Source organism: Solanum verrucosum, unplaced genomic scaffold (assembly GCF_900185275.1).
Source record: "Solanum verrucosum unplaced genomic scaffold, falcon-dt-bn FXZP01000182.1, whole genome shotgun sequence".
NCBI lineage: Eukaryota > Viridiplantae > Streptophyta > Magnoliopsida > Solanales > Solanaceae > Solanum > Solanum verrucosum.
Genome location: NW_026020378.1, coordinates 6,078,990 through 6,100,850, shown reverse-complemented (window position 1 = coordinate 6,100,850; position 21,861 = coordinate 6,078,990). Strand labels below are relative to the sequence as shown.

The 21,861-nt window shown below is 30.6% G+C and overlaps 1 protein-coding gene across 1 annotated transcript; it reads right to left on the bottom strand.

Moving 5' to 3' along the window:
• Positions 1 to 1,237: 1,237 nt before the first annotated feature.
• On the bottom strand, positions 1,238 to 8,311 carry LOC125838609 (uncharacterized). Its single transcript, XM_049517665.1, has 6 exons — positions 8,160 to 8,311; positions 8,017 to 8,071; positions 4,463 to 4,513; positions 1,891 to 1,982; positions 1,728 to 1,805; positions 1,238 to 1,557 (listed from the first exon to the last, which is right to left on the bottom strand). The coding sequence occupies exons 1-6, from the start codon at positions 8,213 to 8,215 to the stop codon at positions 1,407 to 1,409; spliced, it is 483 nt and encodes a 160-aa protein (XP_049373622.1). The 5' UTR covers positions 8,216 to 8,311; the 3' UTR covers positions 1,238 to 1,406.
• Between the last annotated feature and the right edge of the window lie 13,550 nt (positions 8,312 to 21,861).

Sequence of the window (21,861 nt, the reverse complement as noted above, 5' to 3'; positions counted from 1 at the left end):
GTCTTCTAGATCCTAACTATTATTTTTTTTTGATAAAAATATATTTTAATATATTTTTACTTGTTTATTATATTAAAAAATAATTTGTATTTGTCCATTTAGCATATCAAGGAAAAAATAAATTTGATTTTTCATATTTTACTCTTAACATTAACTACTGATTCTAAATTATTTCATATCCAATTAAACTATACATCAATTAATATGAATATCATAACAAAATATACATTTCATTTATTATTATTTCTATTGTGAATAAATAAAAATGTATAGAGAAAGTATGATCTTGGATTCATCTTCACGTTGATACTTGTCTTGAAAACATTTGAATTAGAAAAAAAAAACTCTTAAAAATTAGATTGAGGATTGAATAAAAATTCATTTCATTGATAGAATCACCGACAAGAATAGTAGAGTGGTAAGTACTTATTCATCTTTAATTAAAAAATTTCAAGTTCAAGTCCCACTAAATACAAAGTTATCTTTGTTAAAGAGGATTTTACCGGACAGTCAGACTAATATACTAATATCGAACAAAAAAATGAATAGAATCATAATAAATATAAATAAGTGGGCACTACAATATTAAGTAGTTTGTGCTTTTCAATTATCTTATTTGTTTCTTTGCATCACATACTTTCAACAACTAGTAACTAATTAACTTAAGACTATGGTTTAACTGAAAAATGACACCCCACTTGTACCTAGAACTAAGTTAGGATTTATAAACCATCCTAATGTAGCATTTCACCAAGGACAGAAAAAATTAGTAAATCTTGATTATTCTTCGGTAACAAAGCTGATAAATAAAACATGAATAAGAGCAAGAGTAAATAATTCCCTACCTCTAATACAAGGAAATATTCTTCTGCCTTGGATAGACAATTCAATATTAAGGCAGTTATTTTTCATGAAAATATATTTTCATAGAAAGTCTTTTACTAGAAAAGGATTACATGATGAAAACAAAAATAAATAATCATCCCACAAGTACTTCATTCACAGATTTACCACACAAACCTCTTGTCTATCAACCATGTTGAAAGGTTATCAAGGAGGCTGGTACCGGCCTCAAAAAGAGTATGACTTGACCGCGACAGTAGCATACATAGAATTTTATGCAAACAGTGTCCGCTGGGTGATGCATGGGGTTTCTAAAACACAAGTCAAAAAGCTTCTGGACGACTCATATGTATTGATCAACTAGAGTACAAGGCAGGGTGGAAAACACAGAAGCTTAAAACCAGTTCAATTTATCACCCACCACGCCTAGTACTGTTGAATGAAACATTATTTTCATTACACCTACATGTAGGCCTCCAAATATGTAAAACACAGATATATCATTACGAATTGAAAAGACAAAACAATCATCTAGAATGCACTTCCCAGAAAAAAAACTCATACTAACTATCAGAGTCAGAGATTTTCTCCTCCTTAGGTGGTGCAAACTGCCGGCTAAGCCGAGATCTTGTCCAGGGATCCATGGCTGGTCTCTGTGGAGGTTGAGGATTTGGTGGTTTGGATTGTCTAAGTTCATTTTCTCTATCAATAAACCTGTCAAAACAACACCAAACTGGTCAGACATCGACCTATTATAGCCATCCCTTCACGATCTTTTGAACCAGCATACTATTTTTTGTGTTAATAAGTACCGAAATCATCTAGAAGCCATTTCTAAGTATCTTCTAGCAAAGATTATGCATCCGTTTAAATGAAAATCTTACTCTATATAGGCCATTGGTGCAGCATCACCTACTCGAATGCGAGTTCGGAGCATTCTCGTGTATCCACCAGCTCTATCTCTGTAACATATGAATTTTAAGATATTGAAAACCATAAACCTATATTTCAAAAAATAGAGTAGAAAGTTGATGGTCTGGGGTTTACTTGTATCTGTAGGCCAATTCAGTGAAGAGCTTATGAATGACATCATCCCCACGCACAAAGGCAGCTGCCTGTCTTGCAGCACATAGAGTTCCCTGCAGTAGTTCAAAAGGTGCCAGAATATAAACAAATCAAAAAACATTGCTCCTAAAAGAGGACAATCACTCAGAGAACAAATGAGAGAAAACAGAGCAAATAACTGTCGGTATTTATCAGAAAAGTTATTATTTATTACTCCTATTATTATTATTATGTACGTATTTATAATAACTATGTTTTCATAACCGAAAAATCTCCAAAGCCACACAATTCAAAACTTAGTGGATAATGAACCTGCTAGCCTTCTCCATTTAAATACCAAGCTTTTATTTGCGGAAATATTTGAACTAGTGACGTGCACTTCAGATTCCATCTCAATCTCATCTTTTTGTTTTTTTCAGATGAGAAATGCACAAAGGTATTCTGTTTTTGGTTGTCATTGAAGCGAGATTTTGAAACAAGAAACATGAGAAAAAGTTAGATTAGCCTCAAGAGTATTTTCTAACTCGGGTCACAAAAGAAACCAACAACGCCAAGGTCAATCAGCTTAAGCTCCAACCAACAACACTACTACAATTTTACAACCAAGAAAGTGATCTAACGATCCTTTCAGTTATATAGTATTCCATGTTAAGACAGTCCTTGTTAAAGTAAAAGTAATTAATTCAAGTTGAGACAACCCTAAGAGGCTACAATGTTTCACCCATTTCTTTAAATTCCAGCCTTTGTGATTTTACTCTCTTGAACCAAAACCAAATAAAGAATCTTACTACCCATTACATGTTACTCAAGGTGAAAACCACTATGCTTTTGTGTACACAAATTGTTCTCATTAGTAACATCATCTCCTTTGGTTGACTACTTTTTCAGATTGAAACATGATTGGCATTTTGGACAAGAACTCCCTGGTACTGTCCTATTCTCCCTCATCTTCCTCATATTTTGGGATTACTTCCCTGTCTTCCTCATTAATTCTACTGTACTCCCATTTTCTAGACATGGACAAAAATATACTTATCATGTCTTAACCAGTTTATATAATGGGGCAGATTTTTTTTTGAAACTGGTTATATAAGGGGCAGATTACCAGTGAGCACATGAAGCTTTTATCAGAGGAAGTGGTGTTCATTGCCATGAAAAAGTTGGTGGCAATGAATACCACTTCCTCTCATAAACTTCATGTGCTCACTGGTAATCTGCATCTTATATAAACTGGTTAAGACAACTTCATAAAACCATTGAGCAAACCCCAAAACTTAAGTTTCCATTTGTCCTGATTCAAATTGAATCCTCTGGAAAAATACTGAAGCATTTGGGACCAAAACAGAACTTTCTTCCATGGAAATCAACCTTACAGCAGAACTCTCCATCTCTTGCCCTACATGACTCGAAACACTGCCACCATCTTTCACTAAGAATTTCAATATATCAGTAGGAGTAGGTCCACATTCAAAAGTCCTCTGCACATATATCCCAATCTGTTAGAGAAGTCCCATGCACAAAAGATTGAGGGGGACCCACATCAGGTTAATTTATGATCCCCTGTTGTCTTCTTCTCAATCCCGTGCACCCTGTGCTGAAGGACCATCAACCAAGCAGCAAAAAAGATACTCTCCCACTTCCTTCCTACAAAGCTTGCTCAGCTTCTACCTTGAGGGAAACCTGAGAATTAGCAAGGCATCCCTTTTGAAATGCATAAAATCCCACCACGTTATTGCACTCACTTGGGTTACAACTTACAAGCACTAGTTACTAAACTCGGCACAGCAAGGCATCGCCTTACTTGGACACCTTCAGTCAGGTCACTCTCTTCAAATCCTCACCACCAATCTGAGATCAAATCTATTGACCCTGCCCATCAATGAAATTAGCGGACCAAACAATACTCCAAAAATGCCAGCTTTCTTTCTGCATCATCTCTTGACACAATAATCAAGCTGTCGACTCTCACCACAAATCATGGCACCCGCCAGTGAGGGACAGATGGATACCTTGCTACCTCATCATCAACAGAAATAAATACAACCAATTTACCTTTCATTTTTCCATAAGTATGCTTAAATTACTCAGTAAATCAGCTCTACTCTAGATCCCTCAGACTAAGCGGTTTCTGACAGAGAAAAACTGTCAACAGCTTCTGCACAGAAGATACTGCAGACTCAAAATCATAGAGAGAAGGCAAATGTTCTCTCTAAAACTAACTGTGAAAGCTAGACTATTAATTTCAAAGAACAAATGACATCGTTAAGCCACTTCAAGTGGAAAGTCGTGATGAAATTTTAGATAAAGAATCTATCAAATGAAAAACTATGTACACAGACATTACTGATTAATTGACATTTTGTTGCAGTATATTCCTATTTCACTTTTCAACAAAGTCATGATATGCATTTCGAGGATGAATGAAACCAAAACAACATATTAACATTCTTGAGACTAAAACGACATATTAGCAATCTTTACACACCAAAAAACTTCAGAAATCATTTATAAGAAAAAATACTTAGAAATTTCAATCTTCCATCCATATTTGTACCTCCTTTCCAAACTGAACCATATTGTCGGCCAACCTTCTGACTTCCTTTGCCTGCATTCATATAAGAAAACAGATAAACAAATCATCCCAAGTACACAGTGAATCTAGCAGCTAGCCAAAATGAAATTCTAAATGCTTTTAAAATGTTTTTGTTACTTTTGAGAAAAAATTTAGGATAAATTTTAGGAATCACATACTTTTAATATGAAATTACAATCTATCCCTCTTTAGTTTGTAATTACATTAATCCCTTAAAAAGTAACACAAATCGGATACATTAAAGAGTATCTCGGATACATTATAACATAAACCGGATACATAATATGTAGGGATACATTAAATACTGGCTCGGATACATTAATATGTAGCTCGGATACATTAAAGAAATAAAGGATTTTAGAGGTTTTTAAAAATAGAAGAGGAGGAAATAAGGGAAACATAAGATGTGTATTTCAGTAATTTTTCCAAAAATTTAAGGTGTGTGACTGTGTTTGGTACGAAGGAAAATGTTTTCCATGGAAACGGTTTTCTTAGAAAATGTTTTCTAGAAAAATAAGAGGGTTTCTTACTTATTTTCTTGTGCTCGCCTGTTCGATATGTATGCAAGAAAATATTATCCTGAAAATCATTTTTATATAATCTAGACAAATACTATGAGAGGTGAGGGTTGGATGGTGGGGATGGGGGCTACATGGGGTGGGGGTGAAGATGAGGTGGTTGGGGAGGACACAATCAATGTGGAATGCCACTTGTAAACTTGTTTTCCCTGCTTCTATTAAGGAAATCATTTTCCTCGTTAACTATCCTAGAGAAAATATTTTCCTTAAATTTTACCAACCGAACAAGAAAAAATTGAAAAACTTATATACAAAAAATGTTTTCCTCCATAATGAACACACTCCTAATGTATGAATAAAACAAGATATACTTCAAGGAAGCATTAAACTTCAGAAGAATTTATTTTATTCCTTAAGTTCGCTCATTATAGGTAAGGTCTGTGTTTCATGGCCTACTGACTTCCTCTTAAAGATGGTAGCATAAACGATAAATATTCACTTTTAAAGTAGATTTTTTAATTCTTTTGATTGCATGACTATGATTTGTGTCTATAGTTATTATTTGTACCTTTCTTCAGTAAAGCTTGCATGTTATTTATGATTTGAGCTTAAAGCTCCCAAGAGACCTTTTCTCTTTTCGCTTTTCAGTTTTGATAACACTGGGACAAGATCCTCATAAGTATATAAGGAACATAGGAAAACTCAAACAAGGAGTCACATGCAACCACAAACATCATTCCTCTCGAGATCAATTAATGCTGTTTTAAAAAGGAATCACAATTGACATGATGAAGATGTTTGAGAATCTCAAATAATAGAATAAATTTTGTTTTTCTATAAGGAATTTTTTGAAAAATTAGAAGTGGATATACAATCCTAAAAAATGTAGACGAAAATCATAAAGCAGTAAGTAGTCAGTGACCAGATTAAACTATAGTTGATTCCACTATCTCCTAAACATGCTAATGCTGACACCATATCTTTGTCCTAAAACACTCCATCAATCCAAATACATCAGAGTTTCAAGCATAGAACATATCCACAAACATTACCTTCTATAGTTTTATCATACCACAAAGGTAGAAAGAAGTCAAGAACTCACTCAAACTATGACACAGACTTGTCTCATCATTATAAATAGCCACAACAATGCCCTAGCAGAAGGGCAATCCACATCAAATATGTATCGGACTCCTGCTATGTATGCACATATAGACCAGTTAAGCCTGATTATCCTCATTCAATCTATATAGTGCAGCAAGTGCCAAGCGTGAAGTGTACCATGTACAGCAATCATGGCAAATCTTTCATTTTAGGAACGTCCACTTTCCCAACAAAAAGACAGGAGTAACAAAAACCTGTGATGCTATGGATAACACAGCAAATACCAGAAAAAGGAATATGGCCTATGAGACCCTCCGAAAACCAAACGCGTTCATAAACACCAATTCTAGGATTGAAGTGAAGTAGTCTATTGCCATATCTTGCATCCCAAACATCTAATGAGGAGCGGACATCCTTGATTTTGATCACAACAGAACAACCTTTTTGCTAATAAAAGAAAGACTAATAGACACCAACATCCAAACCGCAGAACCAAATCACAACTTACAAATGGTCTTTCCATAAGTTATGAATCCGTTTACAAAGAAAATAATGCAACAGACGCTCAATTTTCTCCACCACCAATTTCGGGAAACTGAAGAAAATACATTAAGTAAAGAAAACACTAAAAATGTTCACCACGAGATCCCAAAAGGTGATACAGGAAGGGCTACCGGGATACTCCACAAAGGCATTCCAATATAAAGAAAGGGGAACACAAGATAGAGAACCCATCCATGCCCCCTGGGCTTAGTTCAAGTGGCAAAGGTTGAGGGACTTGTGACTTAGGTCACAGGTTCGAGCCATGCTCCATGTGAACTAAGACTGGTTTAAGTCGATGGTGCGTGCAAAATTCAGAAGCACGGCTCTGCAAGTCTATAGGATCAATGAACAACAACTGCAGGAGATGAATCTCCAGAGATAATTGAAGAGGGGATTCAAAGAAGAGAGAATATTATTGCAATCACGCCTTTAACATTTACACGGAGGGATCCTTTTATCCTTTTCCCAGAAGGATTCTAACTGTCTAACAAACTAACAGAATTAAAGAATTCAATAAACTGCCCTTGATTGCCTAATCATTTGTAACTAACTAACTTCTTAGTTCGATTGTGTATATAACAGTGGAGAAGAGTAGAAGGTCGGGCCAATCATCCCCAAGTTCCGAATACTGCGGTAGACCCAAGGATTGTCCCCAAACAGATTTCTTAAACATTAAAAAAAAAAAGATTGAGAACCCAGCCTTAGAAGTGGATGTTTTGATTCTATAACTATTAATATGAACCGTCGCTAAAATTCCCATCCATATTTATTTCAACAGAGATCCAATGGCTAATACACTAGGAAGGTTTAAAAGATTAACAAAGAGTAACTTTTTCAAACAAAAGAAAGGAATTAGCTACATCAAATGATTAAACATTAGATCATGACTATCTAGTCCAAAGCTAGCAATCAAACAACAATCTCCCCCTCCAACAACCAACATTATCCATCACAATCATGGTTGTTGATATATGAAATTTACAACATCCAACTGGTACTAACTAACACCGTGGCGGAAACTTACCAACTGTGCAGGCAAGAAATATGGATACAGGAAGGAACAGTTACCCAAAACGCCCATTTGTGTGACTTAATGTACATAGTACACCATTTAGTTCTTTCATACTAGCTACACTATCATGGTGTATTATCAATGAAATCTAATAAAAAATAAATCCCTGCAACACAACATATTTACAAATTCCTTTTAATACGCATATCAAACATTCCTTATGACTTAAATAGCTAATCAAACAATAGCAAACACAGATCTTTGCAGAAAAAAAAAACAACACCATACAAATCCGTAATTATGAAACTGCAAATGTAAGTATACAAAGCCACTATTACCTTAGCAACGGTGGTTTCAATCCGCTCGTGCTTCACTAATTGTGACACCATTGTCCTACAACAAACACATTCGAAATCATATAAACTTATCGAAGAAACACAAAGAGTACATAGAGGCGAGTAATTATGAAGAAAAGAGGAACCTGAGCATGGACATCCGATGTCCCGTCGGACGATTCAATTTCCTGAATTTGGTCATTTTGGGGTCACCGGAGAAATGGGAAAGAGGAGAGAAGGGGAAAATAGAGAAGAATTGTGAAGAGTGTAAAACCCTGATTTTAGAGGTTTTAGCGGAGGATCCATAACCCGTTTTATTTTCGGATCGGTTAGTGAAAGCCCAATTTAGTTTTGGTCCATTACTTGAGTAGAAATGTCATCAGGTAGCCACTTTTAGGACCCTTATTTAGAGCAACTTACAAAAATAATTATATTTATAGGGTTAATGAATATCAATAGCTATAAGTATGCTATTTACAATAAATGACTACAATTTATATCACTTCTTTGCTGTATTTTTGTATAGTTTTTAATTTTTTTTATTTATACATTAATACATATTTAACTACAACAAATTAAATAATGAATTGACTCTAAATATAACCCACTATCCTTACATTACGTCCATACAATGAGCAACTTCCCATAATTAACTTTATAACTAAAAATTACTCATTTAAAGACATATCATATTCTTTATCAATTTAACAAAAAATGTGATACATCATACTCAATTTTCTTGATGTCTCCATAATTCTTATTCTGGCGTCGTGAAGGTATTAATATTTTTTTTTGTTAATTCAAGTTATTGTATGTAAGCAAATTGTTGAATTTGTGAATGAAGGTTAAATATTTCGATTTTGAATTAGGTGAACTACATGGCAAAAGATACACTAGTTGTTAAACAAAAAATGAATACACCAATATAGAATACAATGAATATGTTGTTGTTAAACACAAAATGAATACGTTGGATACAACTATACTTGTATTTCCTAATCAACTTTTTATCTTGGATATAGTACTTATCTATCTAGATATAACCGTATTCGCAAATCAACATTTCAACTTGTGCTTATATAACAATACAAGTATCTATGTATATAAATATGGATACATTTCAACACTGTTGTTAAGCAAAAATATGGATACATTAGACAAACGAGCAAAAAAGATACAATTTGTGGGTATCAAACTGTATAAGTATTCTTGTAAATAAAATTTTGAAAAGGCCAACAATATTGTATTGATGTATCCAACTATACTTGAATTCCCTAATCAACTTTTTAAATTTGACAGAGTACTTATGTATTCAAATATATTGTATTCATAGATCAACAATTCAACTTGTGGTTATATAATAATACAAATGTCTATGTATATAAGTATTCTACTATATACAAAATTGACAATCAAAGAACCCTTAATCTCTTTTTTGTTCATGTTCTTCTTGTACTCATTTTTTAACAACTATATACATACGAAATCAAATTTTCTAACAATTTCAATACAAGAGGACAATTCATAATATAATGACAATGGCACACAATACATGTGTTGAGCTATATAAGTAAATGACATTAAACTAAAAAAAATAAAGCATACAAATCTCAATTTCATTTTCCTCTTGTTCCTGCTCGACTGCTCTTTTTTCACACCCACTTGAATCACAAGATTAGTTTTCACTTTTGAACCTTTTTTCCTCTTTACTAATTTTGCATGTTCGATTTCTTCAAGCAGATTTAAGGGTATATGGTCATTAACCTTTTTTGTTCTTCTTTCATTCTCCATTGCACCAATAGAGCCTGAAATTTTGACTTGTTGTTGAGTAATACACAAATCAAAAGAAGGTAGTTCATCCAACAATTTGTCAAATAAATGTATATCTCTCGTAACCCTCCTCAAAGTATCAATTTCAGCCATTGAAATGGATAAACAAATTCTTGAATCAAAACCCTATGAAAATAGAAGAAATTGTAGATGTGTAGATATATAATGTTCATAAAAATGAGATAAATATGCAATTAGAAGATATCTGATGGATACAAAATCGCTCCTGCAGTGATGTAATGGATCTTGAATTTGGGGGAAAAAAATCAGAAAGTATGTGATGTATGAATATTGATGAAAGAGAAAAATTTGATGATGGTAAACATGGGAAAAGATCACAAATGTGTCTGCCATAATTAATTAGGCACCAATAATTACTTTCCTATTTAATATTTATTTATTATATTAAATATATATATAAAAATTTATTTATTTGTACATAATTAACTTTGCTATTAATAGTCTAATTATATCCATATAACATGAAAAAATAAAACGTAGTTATTTTTCTTGAATATATATGAATGTTTGTCATATTTTGAAGTTTTTCCTATTTAAGAGATTTCTATTCATTATTTGCAGGTTTGGGCACAGTTTGGGGATTCGGGTCAACCCAAAATCCATAATAGAAATACAAACTTTTTCAATACGAAAATTATTTAGGTGAGTATTTTTTAATAAATAATTACTGATTTTAATGATACGTTTATTTATTACTCCTTATTTATTTCAATATATAGCAATATTATGATTCATCTACACTATGTATTAAAAGTGAATTATGTATGTAATATAGATTATAAGTGTTTTAAAATATATTATGATTGTCTGATAAGAAATTGACATAGTGTATTTAAAGTGTGTGATAAATGTATTATCCATCAATAAACTTTGTATTATGTGTGTTTTATAAAATGTTTTATGTAATATGTATTAAAATTGTATTATAGATATATTATGTGTCCAATGAAAAAAAATATTATTACTATAGATGATAAAAAATTTCTTATTATAGTACATCTATGTAAGTTTCCCTTTTCAATATTTGGTTTAAATTTTTGGATTTTGGATTTTATTTTTAAAATTTACAAATTTTCAATTGGATATAGGATTTAGTACTACAAATTTTTGGATATTCGAAAATGTAAAATTTTATACCTTATATTTAATTAACACTATTCATATCATATGTATCCAATTTGCAAAGGTACAATAGATTTGTGCCCAACCCGTATCATATCTAATGCTATTATCATGTAGTTTTTTTTTTTTGGGTTGAGTTGTGACTACTGATTGAGATAAAAATGTAAGCCGTTTGGTAGGGTGTATAAGAACATTGTAAAATAGAGTGTATTAGTAATGCATTACTATTAATTTTTGTATTAGTTTTGCTTGCATTAATTATACAAAAATTATTTTTTATGCATTGTTAAGTTTAATGTATAAAATAACATGCATTGTTTTAAAAAAAATAAAATTATAAAGATATATTTCACAAATATGGTAGAAAAAATATTATTATTATTTTAAAAAAATTAAATGAAAATTAGGTCTTCAACCATATTAATGCATGCATTAATCTCATTATATGACATTTTATTTTGCTAGAGCATAGAGAATGAAGTTATGTTTTAGATTTCACTCCCTCCTATTTAAATGTGCATTAATTTTTTTTAACGCTCGTTAAGAAAATAATAAATACAAGACATAGTTATTAAGTTACTTTAACTTAAGGGAAAAAGATCAAAAATGCCCTTAAATTATGTGAAAGGAACAAAATGTCCTCCGTTTATAGTTTGGCTCAAAAATGTCCTTACCGTCAATAATTTGGCTCAAAAATGCCCTTGCAATCAATACTTTGATCCAGAAATGCCCCTAAAGTATTGTTAACAGAGGGCATTTTTGAACCAAAGTATTGACGGTAAGGACATTTCGGAGCCAAACTATAAATGGAGGACATTTTTGTTCCTTTCACATAGTTTAAAGACATTTTTGACCTTTTTCCCTTAATAAAGGTAAATTGATTTTCTTTCTCTTAAATATTCTACATATTTCTATAATGTTAAGAATACAGTTAAAAATAATTGTCAACTTTAATCTTGAATTTATAAAGTAATAATTATTTTGAGAATTTTTTAAGCTAAAACATTAGTTAAAATGGAACGAAGGGAATATAAATTTGTGAGCTATTTAATATACAGAAAATAGGCTAAAGTAGGTGGAATGTCTAGTGACTATATTGTAGCGTTGTGGAATAGGATGTTGCCTATATTGTCGATTTTTTGGGAAAAGTTTAACATCTATACTTAACTTTGTGGAACAAAATAATTAGAAGAAAAAAAGAGAGGCAAATTAATTAGGAAAAAAAGCAGAAGAGAGACAATAACTATTGTTCACCTTTTAAACAACAAAATCTAACATACAAATTACAAAACACAACTTTAATTTGTACTTCCTCTTTTAGCATCAAAATCTAACACACAAAACACAACTTTAAATTGTACTTCCTCTTTTGGTCCAAAGAGAACAACTTGACCTTTTTTTTCTCTCTTAAAAAACAACAATTAAAACACCAAGTAACTAAATCGAAATAGGAATTGAGTGGTCTCGATTATCCATATTTATATAAGGAGACTAATTTGGTAGCTGATGGTTTAGTCAATTTAATCTTTAATTTATATTCTTGCTTTGAACAACTGGACTTTTAATTTGTTACTATTGAAATTATGAAATTTCACAATCAAATTGACCAAAATTCAATAATTCAACAGTTCTATTATCCTACTATAATAAATGTAAACCTAAATCATTTAAATTTTAAAGAATTAATTTAAAGACAATTGAGGTCCAACAAATTTTGACTAGGTCAAGTGGAACGAGGAGTATCTAGTCCACTTTCGAAGTATATCTAACCTACTACTCTATGTTTTTACTTAACAATCGAAAACACATTACACTATCATTTTTTTTTTTGTAAGTTTTATACCATAACTATTCATTTTCCATTTACAGGCCTAAACTAATAAAATACACCTTGATAGTGATTATCGAATGAGAACACTGTTAAGAAGTCCCACATCGGTAGAGGGATGGGAAATTAGTCTCCTTATATGGTTTTGGACAAACCTCCCCTCATGAGCTAGCTTTTGGGGTTGAGTTAGGTCAGGTGTCATATCTTTACATGGTATCAGAGCCAGACCCATCCCAAGTTGTTGTTCACCGATGTTGGGGGCCCCATTTAGAAGTGCTCCCGCTCCAGTTGAGGTCTGGGCGTGCGGGGGAGTGTTAGGAAGTCCCACATCGGTAGAGGGATGGGAAATTGGTCTCCTTATATGAACTTGGACAAACCATCCCTTATGAGTTAGCTTTTGGGGTTGAGATTAGGCCCAGATGCCGTATCTTTACAAACACTATTTGGCCAACTGATCAAATTGAGTTAATGAAGACCTAGTTCTAATTCTAATTAATGAGTGACCATTAAATTAACTCTCTCAACCCTAAACCTACCATGCACATTAAAGTCATTAAATGACATTGGATCAACCAAGTTTAATTTGTTATTGTATTTATTTCACTAAATTTTTATAACAAAGTACACAAGGGAAGAAACAAAATACAGCTTTCAAAATTTTCAGTTACACACCGAATGGAAAACAAAACAACAAAGAACCATTTATTTATTTGTTAAGTAAATAAGTACTAAAAGATAAAATACAAAATTAAAGAGAGTTGTGGAAATAAATATTTCTAAGCTTAAACCCTACAAATTCTTCCACAATTGCCATAGCATGCATCCAGACCTGCCCCAGCATCTGCCAAACCAAAAATAAAATAAAATAAAAATTATTTTTTCAATTATTGTACTATATTTGTTTTTTTAAAACAAAAAATGCAAGACACATTAAAAGAAAGACAAGGATATTAAAAAGGGGGTTCCATGTCTTTAATTTTCACCCTCATTTAATTTATATACGTTACTTTCAAATGGTCATAATCAAATTATAAGCATAATGTTAAATTTCACAAACAATGTTATAAATTTCCCACATGTTCTTTCTTTTTCACTAATTAAACATTATTCTTCACATTAAGAAATGGTCCATTTAGACTATAACAACATTATTATTTGAAAAATAGACTAAATACAACTTCAAAGAGTGTCCATTAGACAATCGACCCTTAATCAATGTGAGACTCTTCAACATCCTTGCATGCATGCACTCTTGGGAATAATATTACATAAGGGGTCCAATATTAGACAAATAAAAAAATAGGGATAAACCAATTAATTATACACGTACAAGAAAATAAAACTTGAGCTTAACTCATCCAAAAAAATAGACAATGACATAAGGTATAAAAATGATCCAAAATCATATAATTAGACAACAACTCATACTGTGGACTTAAAGATTTTTTTACTAAAAGGGTTCAAAATATAAAGAAATAAACACAGAAAAAATTAAAGGGAGTTCAACATTACTATATCTACATAAAAATAAACTTAAACCAAATGTAAATAGTGTAACTTTTTGTCGAATGAACGCTCAAACCTTCCTAGTTCCCCCGTTACTAACGAACGTGTAAAGTCTAACACAACATGCAAAAATAGGTGAATTATAATGATCATGGTGGGGGTGGGGGTGGTATGTACCGGACCCTCCATCCGAGCCCTAGGAATAGAGAACGGTTCACCTTCAAAGTGAGACTTTGCAAACACAATTTTGGGATTTAAAATGGATTGTATCGAACACCAGATAGAAAATTATAAAAAGGAGAAAAAAGATGAATATGTATACCGAAGCGAAAAGGAACACATATCTCGAAGGAACATCCAATGGTGCAATAATCCCGGTATTCAGAAGCAGAAGTAGGAATACACTTGCTTAGACACTTGACATAACAAGGATCATTTCCTGAAGGTATTCTTGATTTCATAGTCAATAATATACATTTATTGTAACATCCACCCCAACAAGCATATGGACTATCTCCATTAACAATATACATTTCATTTCCTACTACAAACAACACTATCAAAACACTAACAAAAATGCTAGTAATTCTCTCCATTGACACTTGGAATATTCTTTAGTTTACTCTATCTCTTTTTCTTTTTCTTTAATTGTGAGGTTATGATTGGGAGATGTGTAGTATATATGTATACTACTGTAGATGAGAAGTCCCAACTAATTTGGTGACTATTTATTTATGGTGTATTTAATTGTTGCATGGCCTCTTGCATTTAATTTCCATTTTCAATGGGAACCAACTTTTGGACACACGAAGGTTGATGACGATACTCATTCCATCCACTTAGTTTCTAATTTATCCTTATTATTTATTATAGTCATTTCTCAAAAACTTGACGAATTTATTATATTTAAAGAATAATATATTCATTCTATTTAGGCATAAATATGCATTAACATATGACTTGGCTTGAGCTGACATTTAATGTCCTCCAACTTTGAATCTGCACAAATAGACACTTAAATTTGTATAAAGTTGAACAACTGCAGGGTCGCCTCAACAAGTTTGGAGATAACTATTTTTATTATTTTATTTTTTTGGCACCGAAGGTTCATATATGATAGTCCTCTGTTCACTTTTACTTATCTATTATATTAAAAATAATCTTTCATTTTTATTTAGTTATTTAGAAAATTAAGAGATAATTTAATTGTTTGGTATATAACTGGTTTGGAGGTGAGTTATGCAGGTATTGAACCCCGCATTAGTAATACCTTGATAGTTAATTATAAGGTAAATTATTCATGTATGAATTAATATGATGTTTGGTTTGTAATTTAGAAATCTAATAACTAATATATGTACAATGAGGGAATATATGTATTATTTTATGTAAGATGTAAAGTAGAATAATACCGAACACATGAATACCTTAACCTTGTATAACTAATATTTACATAAGATAATATACATAGATTCCCTCATAACTAATTCATTCATTACTAATATTTGCATAATTCTAACCAGCTACCTAGCAACCCTTGTTTATTACGTCCCTTTCTATTAATTATAATCATTTCTTAAAAACATAAAGCTGGCTTGTTATAAAAGTATGACAAAGTTAATATAATAAACAAATAAAAATAGACAGAGAATGAAGCGTTATATACCGTGAAAACCTCAAGCACATGCATGCAATTCCATGAGAAATTTATTATTTCAAGTACAATGGTAGTTGCACTATTATATTCTTGTGTTAGGACCAGCCCCTACTTGTTTTTACACACCATGTTTCACCTAAAATTTCATGCAACTTATACCTATCCCCACTTCGATCCCTACCTCATAAAATTTCTAATTCCCCTACTGGCATCCGATTGGAAATTTGGTTCGTCGATAAGAAATTTTGATAAAATCGTTAAATGTATACTAACGAGCCAAATTTCAACAAATCTCATCGACCGAATATCAGTGATAGCATGTTTAGAGTTGTTAACAATAGTAAATTTATGGGGAAAATTATGCGGATACGCAAACATATATTAGTTAATTAGCTAGCTAACATAGTTTGAATTAATTATATATATATATATGATAGATATACAAATACAAGTAACCTCTCTTCCCTCTCCAAATTTCGCTCGCCTCTCTCCTCCCTCTCCCAATCTCTCTCGTCAGATATACAAATACATATGTATGGCCAGTTACATACATATACAATTATCTGAAATATACATATACAGTTTGCCTCTCTCCACTCTCTGCCCTCCCTCACCCGCGTCTCTCCTCCCTCTCCAAATCTCCCTCGCTAGATATACAAATACATATGTATATCATTACATATATACAATTATTTGACATATATACATATACAATTCGAAAGATATACATATAAAATTAGTCTCTCTCCACTCTTTCTCCTCTCTCGGTCGTCTCTCTCCTCCTCTAACATGTAGCTATGAATCGTAATTAGCAAACTATAGCTATGGAACATAATTAAGTTATTTTTTAGTGTTATATGCGAAAATTCCCCATTATTATAATAATATGAGTTAGTAGTGAAAGTGCGCATTATTTCTTAGTATAACTTATATAACCTACTAAGACATATTTCACCACTATTAGCAAATTAAAATGTAGACTTGAAAGTTGAGATAATAACGATTGCGTATTTGTGTTGATGGAAAACTATTCAAATGCTTTGCTGCAAAACTATTGATACCAATACTAGAACATACAATTTCAAATTGAAATTTTATCGTATTTTTTAGACTTTGCATAATGCATTATTTGTTTTAATGATTTGCCTTTGTAATTTTTTAAATATTCTTCTGCCTGTATATTTTCTTTATTAATTTTTTGTAGTGTAGTAAACGATTGTCGAGAGTAATATAAGAAAAGGAAAAAAAAAAGACTTTGCCACAATACTTTTTAGAGTTATAGATGAATGTTTTTGTTGGCTTATATTAATTGTGACTCATCACCTAGAGTTACTCGGCCTAATTTCTTCAACTTGAATTATGACCTTGTTATATACATTAAGTCGCACCATTTGAATGGATATATGGTGTTTAAGATATTTTTTTAAAAAAAAATTGTGATCTAAAACAATTCTTAAATATTTGTGTGAAAGTAAATTATTTTATTAACGGTAAAATATAAATTTTAAAGTTAAATATAAATTTTTTAGGAATCTCATAGTGTTAGGAGCAATTACATTCTATCCCTACTCTTTTCTAATTTTCAAAAATCTCTTCAATTTAGTGTCATCCGGATACATCCCAACAATCCCGATACATAAAAGTTGATACATAGAAATCGTTTATGTAAAAAGGGGGAAAGAAACATAAAATCAAATTAACATCCCATAAATTACGCAGTCATATCCTTATCATTGGAATTTTCACCCTCACAACAACAAAAAATTCAAAATTCAAAATTTTTCTCCCAGTCATCGAAGATTCTATCGAAATTTTTTAGAAGATACGTCATGAATATCATCGTCAGGTATTTGAAGAAGTTCTTGAGCTTCTTTGAGGATTCTTAGTCCCTTCCTTCGCGCCGCCACCGCCACCGCCACCTCTATGGTGTTTTCCTGATTCATTAACATTGACTATATACTTATATACTAAATGCCAAATTTGAACTTTCGCTGCTTCCGCACAGTAAAAGAAATGAGAAAAACAGAAGAACACAACATTGATAGAGCAACTGATTGAATTTATATGTATTGGTTTTTTGCAAATTTTAAGTATAAATAGTGTGATAGATTTAATGTATCGAATACATGTAGTATAAATTCGTATTTACGTATCATGTTCATAAAATTATGCATGATATATTACTATTTATGTATTTTATTCTGATTGAAAAATACTGTAATTTATAAAAGATATACATTATACATGCAATTATTCCCAAAAATTGCACATGATACATTTATGTATCTTTAAGTGATATGGACCTAATCTTGTTAGGTATTAATATTTCGTTGATGATCATCAAAGTTGCTCCTCCTGTTCAAGATGCCGTGAATTCTTTTGATTACAATCATTTATAAAAACAATTGTACTTATGTTATATCATAAAAGTAAAAAAAAAGGCTACTTAGTTTACTAGAAATTATTTTTAACAAAATGTTTATATGTATGTATTTGTAATGTGTCGATATGTATATATAATGTATTGATATTGTATAAATAGTGTATATGTAAATTATGTATAACTATGTATCAAAGATGTATAAACATCTATATATATTGTTTATTGTATTGATTTTTTTCAGTCTCAACCAACTCAAATCTTTTGTAAACAATCTAGCAATTTAAATATAAATTCCTTTCAATGTTGAGTCTTTGAATATATTATTCGATCAAAACGATTTACATTTCAAATGATGCACTGTTCTTTCTTGCATGGAACAATTGAAAAAAAAATGTTAGGCCCGTGCATAACATATGCCCAACCAAATTTTACAAAAAAAAGTAATTTATATTGTAATTTCAAATCTATAGTGATTTGGCGTTTTTGACAATTACAATAGTTAAATGTGATGCTTATAATTGTGTTTTCATTACTTCATTGTTAAGATAATCAAGAATTTAAATTGTGACGTGATTTGGTTAATAATGTGGGAAAGCCTTATTTTGTGGAATAATTGACGATATTTTAATACTTTTAAAATTATAGCAACTAAAACATCAAATCAAATGTGAAATAATTTTATACATCTTTTATCTTGCATTTCTTTATGATTGAGCTGCATCAAGATATTCAAGAATTATAATATGGAAAAATCACCCCATATACACATTTAAGAGTCAATATTACAGGTTTTAAATCTACTTTTAAAAAATTCTTGCTTATAACAGTTTAATTACGGGTTATAACATATCACTAATTATTTATAAATTAATTAAATTTTACTTTATTAAATAAGTAATTTTTTATAATTTTATATTATTATTAAATTATTTAAATAAAGAATACCCCATAATTATCTCTTACACAATTATAGGGATTTTACATTGATTACACTTCCTTATTTAATGTTATACTCATAACCTCCCATTAGTCAATCTCACCACCCTTCCCCCACACATATTCAACTATACACGCTATCACCCCACTTTCACCTTTTTCTCTCCCATTTTTCTCACCAGCCAACTACACCAACATTCAATCTTTCGTCCAAATTTTTTCCCAACAAAATTATGTCTAAGAAACTCATTGAAACGCCTCAAAAGAGTCCCAGATTGGGTGAAGGAACATCCAATGATGATGTTCATGTTTCAAATTTTAATATATTAACTCAACCCCCCCCCTCCCTCCCCCGCCTAAAATTATTGAAAATCCGGCGAATATTCGACGGATGGTTCATCTAAGTTGAAGGAGCGACAAAGAGAGAAAAAATGAAGAAAAAAAAGGTCACCCTTGCAAATCAAAAGGGGAAGAAGAGGAAGGGGAAAATTGTTGAAACCCTTCTGATTCCGATTTTGATTTTGTTACTGAAATCAAAAAGAAAAAAAGAAAAAAAGAAACAAATGTAAAGTTGGAGCATCTTCAAAACCATCAACAAGAAGAACAACAAAAAGTTGTTTTTTTTAACTTTTGGACAATTTTTTTGTGTTTAAGTATTTGATGATATATAATATCATATGTTTTCTTTCAGGCAAATACCGTTTACATATGAATTACTGATTGCCTATTACAATTTCAAGATACTATTTTGAAAATATCAGTGTGTTTCCAAACTGTACATTTATTAGATGGAATCTGTATGAAATCTGATTAATATGTGTATGACTACGCTTAAATGTTTTGATTTAGAAAATTTTATGAATTGTGATATAATAATGGTATGCAAATGGTATGGATTGCATTTTAACATTGGTGTGATTGTTTACTAACTGTGTTTATGGTATAAATTATTAAATTGGTATGAAAATGGTATGATTTGTCAAACTACTGATTTTTTCTTAAAAAAATCACATTATGCTTACTTTATATTCTAAACATGTTTTTGGATGAAACGTGTATGAAATCTGATTAAAACGTGTATGCCTATGAGTTTAATATTTTATTGTTGGATATTGTATGAATTGTGATATAATATTGATATACAAATGGTATAAATTGTGTGATTATATGAATTTATCAATTTTTATACATGTTGTTTGAATAAAACGTGTATGAATTTTTGATTAATATGTGTATGACACTAACTGAAGTTAGTGTGGGAATGAAACACTAACTGCAATTTGTTTTAAATTTATTTATAGCAGGACACCAGTTGAAAACCAAATTAATATTCATATAAACTTATATTAAATTAAATACTCAGGATACCATAATTACCTTTTATAATTATCACTAATATTTACTATCTTACGTATTAAGCTGGAATAAATTTTATTTTTAACAGTATTCAATCTATATGATTAATGAATGAACAGTGTATAAAGAATGAATGGTATATTAAACACTAAGTTTATAATGCACTTCAAACCAATTATGTTTCATATCAAACAAAACATTAATCTAAACGACAAAATAAAATAAAAATTATATATAGTCTAAACAAATAAACAGTCATTAATTTTGCACATGATAATTTGAACATGCTTCATGTTGTGGCCAACTTGACAACATCTACTGTAAGTAACTTTGGACCTTTTGAATTTCAACCCTCTTTCATATATAATTCATTTCATTTGAAAATCAACATAATTCTCTGTTTCATTAAAAAAAAATAACAATTAGTCTAACATTATACAAATCAATTAGAAATATGTTAAATAATATTAACTTTTCATTCCAAAGACAATACAAATTTCATCCATAAAAATCATTATAATAACAACAAAATTATACACACTCGTCATTATTTTTTCATACAAATATCATTTAGACAGTACATTACAAAACAAATTTCATACAAAACATAATATTTCACATTTAATACTCACTTAATACACATTTCATACAGCAATCATCATTCATACCAAATTTATACCTTTTCATACTTATTTAATATACATTTCATACAAAACGATTATTCATTCAAACTATATACATTTCTCATCCCAAATAATTAATTATTGTCACCAACTTTATACAGAAATAACAAAACTAATATAAACTCAACAATTTCACATTTAATACCAATTTAAAACACTTGTAATACACTTCGTCAAGAATTCCAATTTTTTTTTACATATTTCTTAACACACTCTTCATACATAATTCATTCGACTTATACTATCAAATTCATTATCAAATAAACATATTTTTCATAAATTCGTCAACATTATAATTAAATTATTTTTACAGAATAATTAGCACACTTTCATAGAAATTTCATTTAATTTATTCTATCAAATTTATTCATAAAATCACATTAAATTTATAATTTCACAAAACAACAACCGTATACAAAATAAACAAATAAACAAAAAAAAAACTAAATTTTTTACATTTCACAACAGTAAACATAATATGATATCAACAGTTAACAAAATATGACTCCACCTTCAATTAATCGAC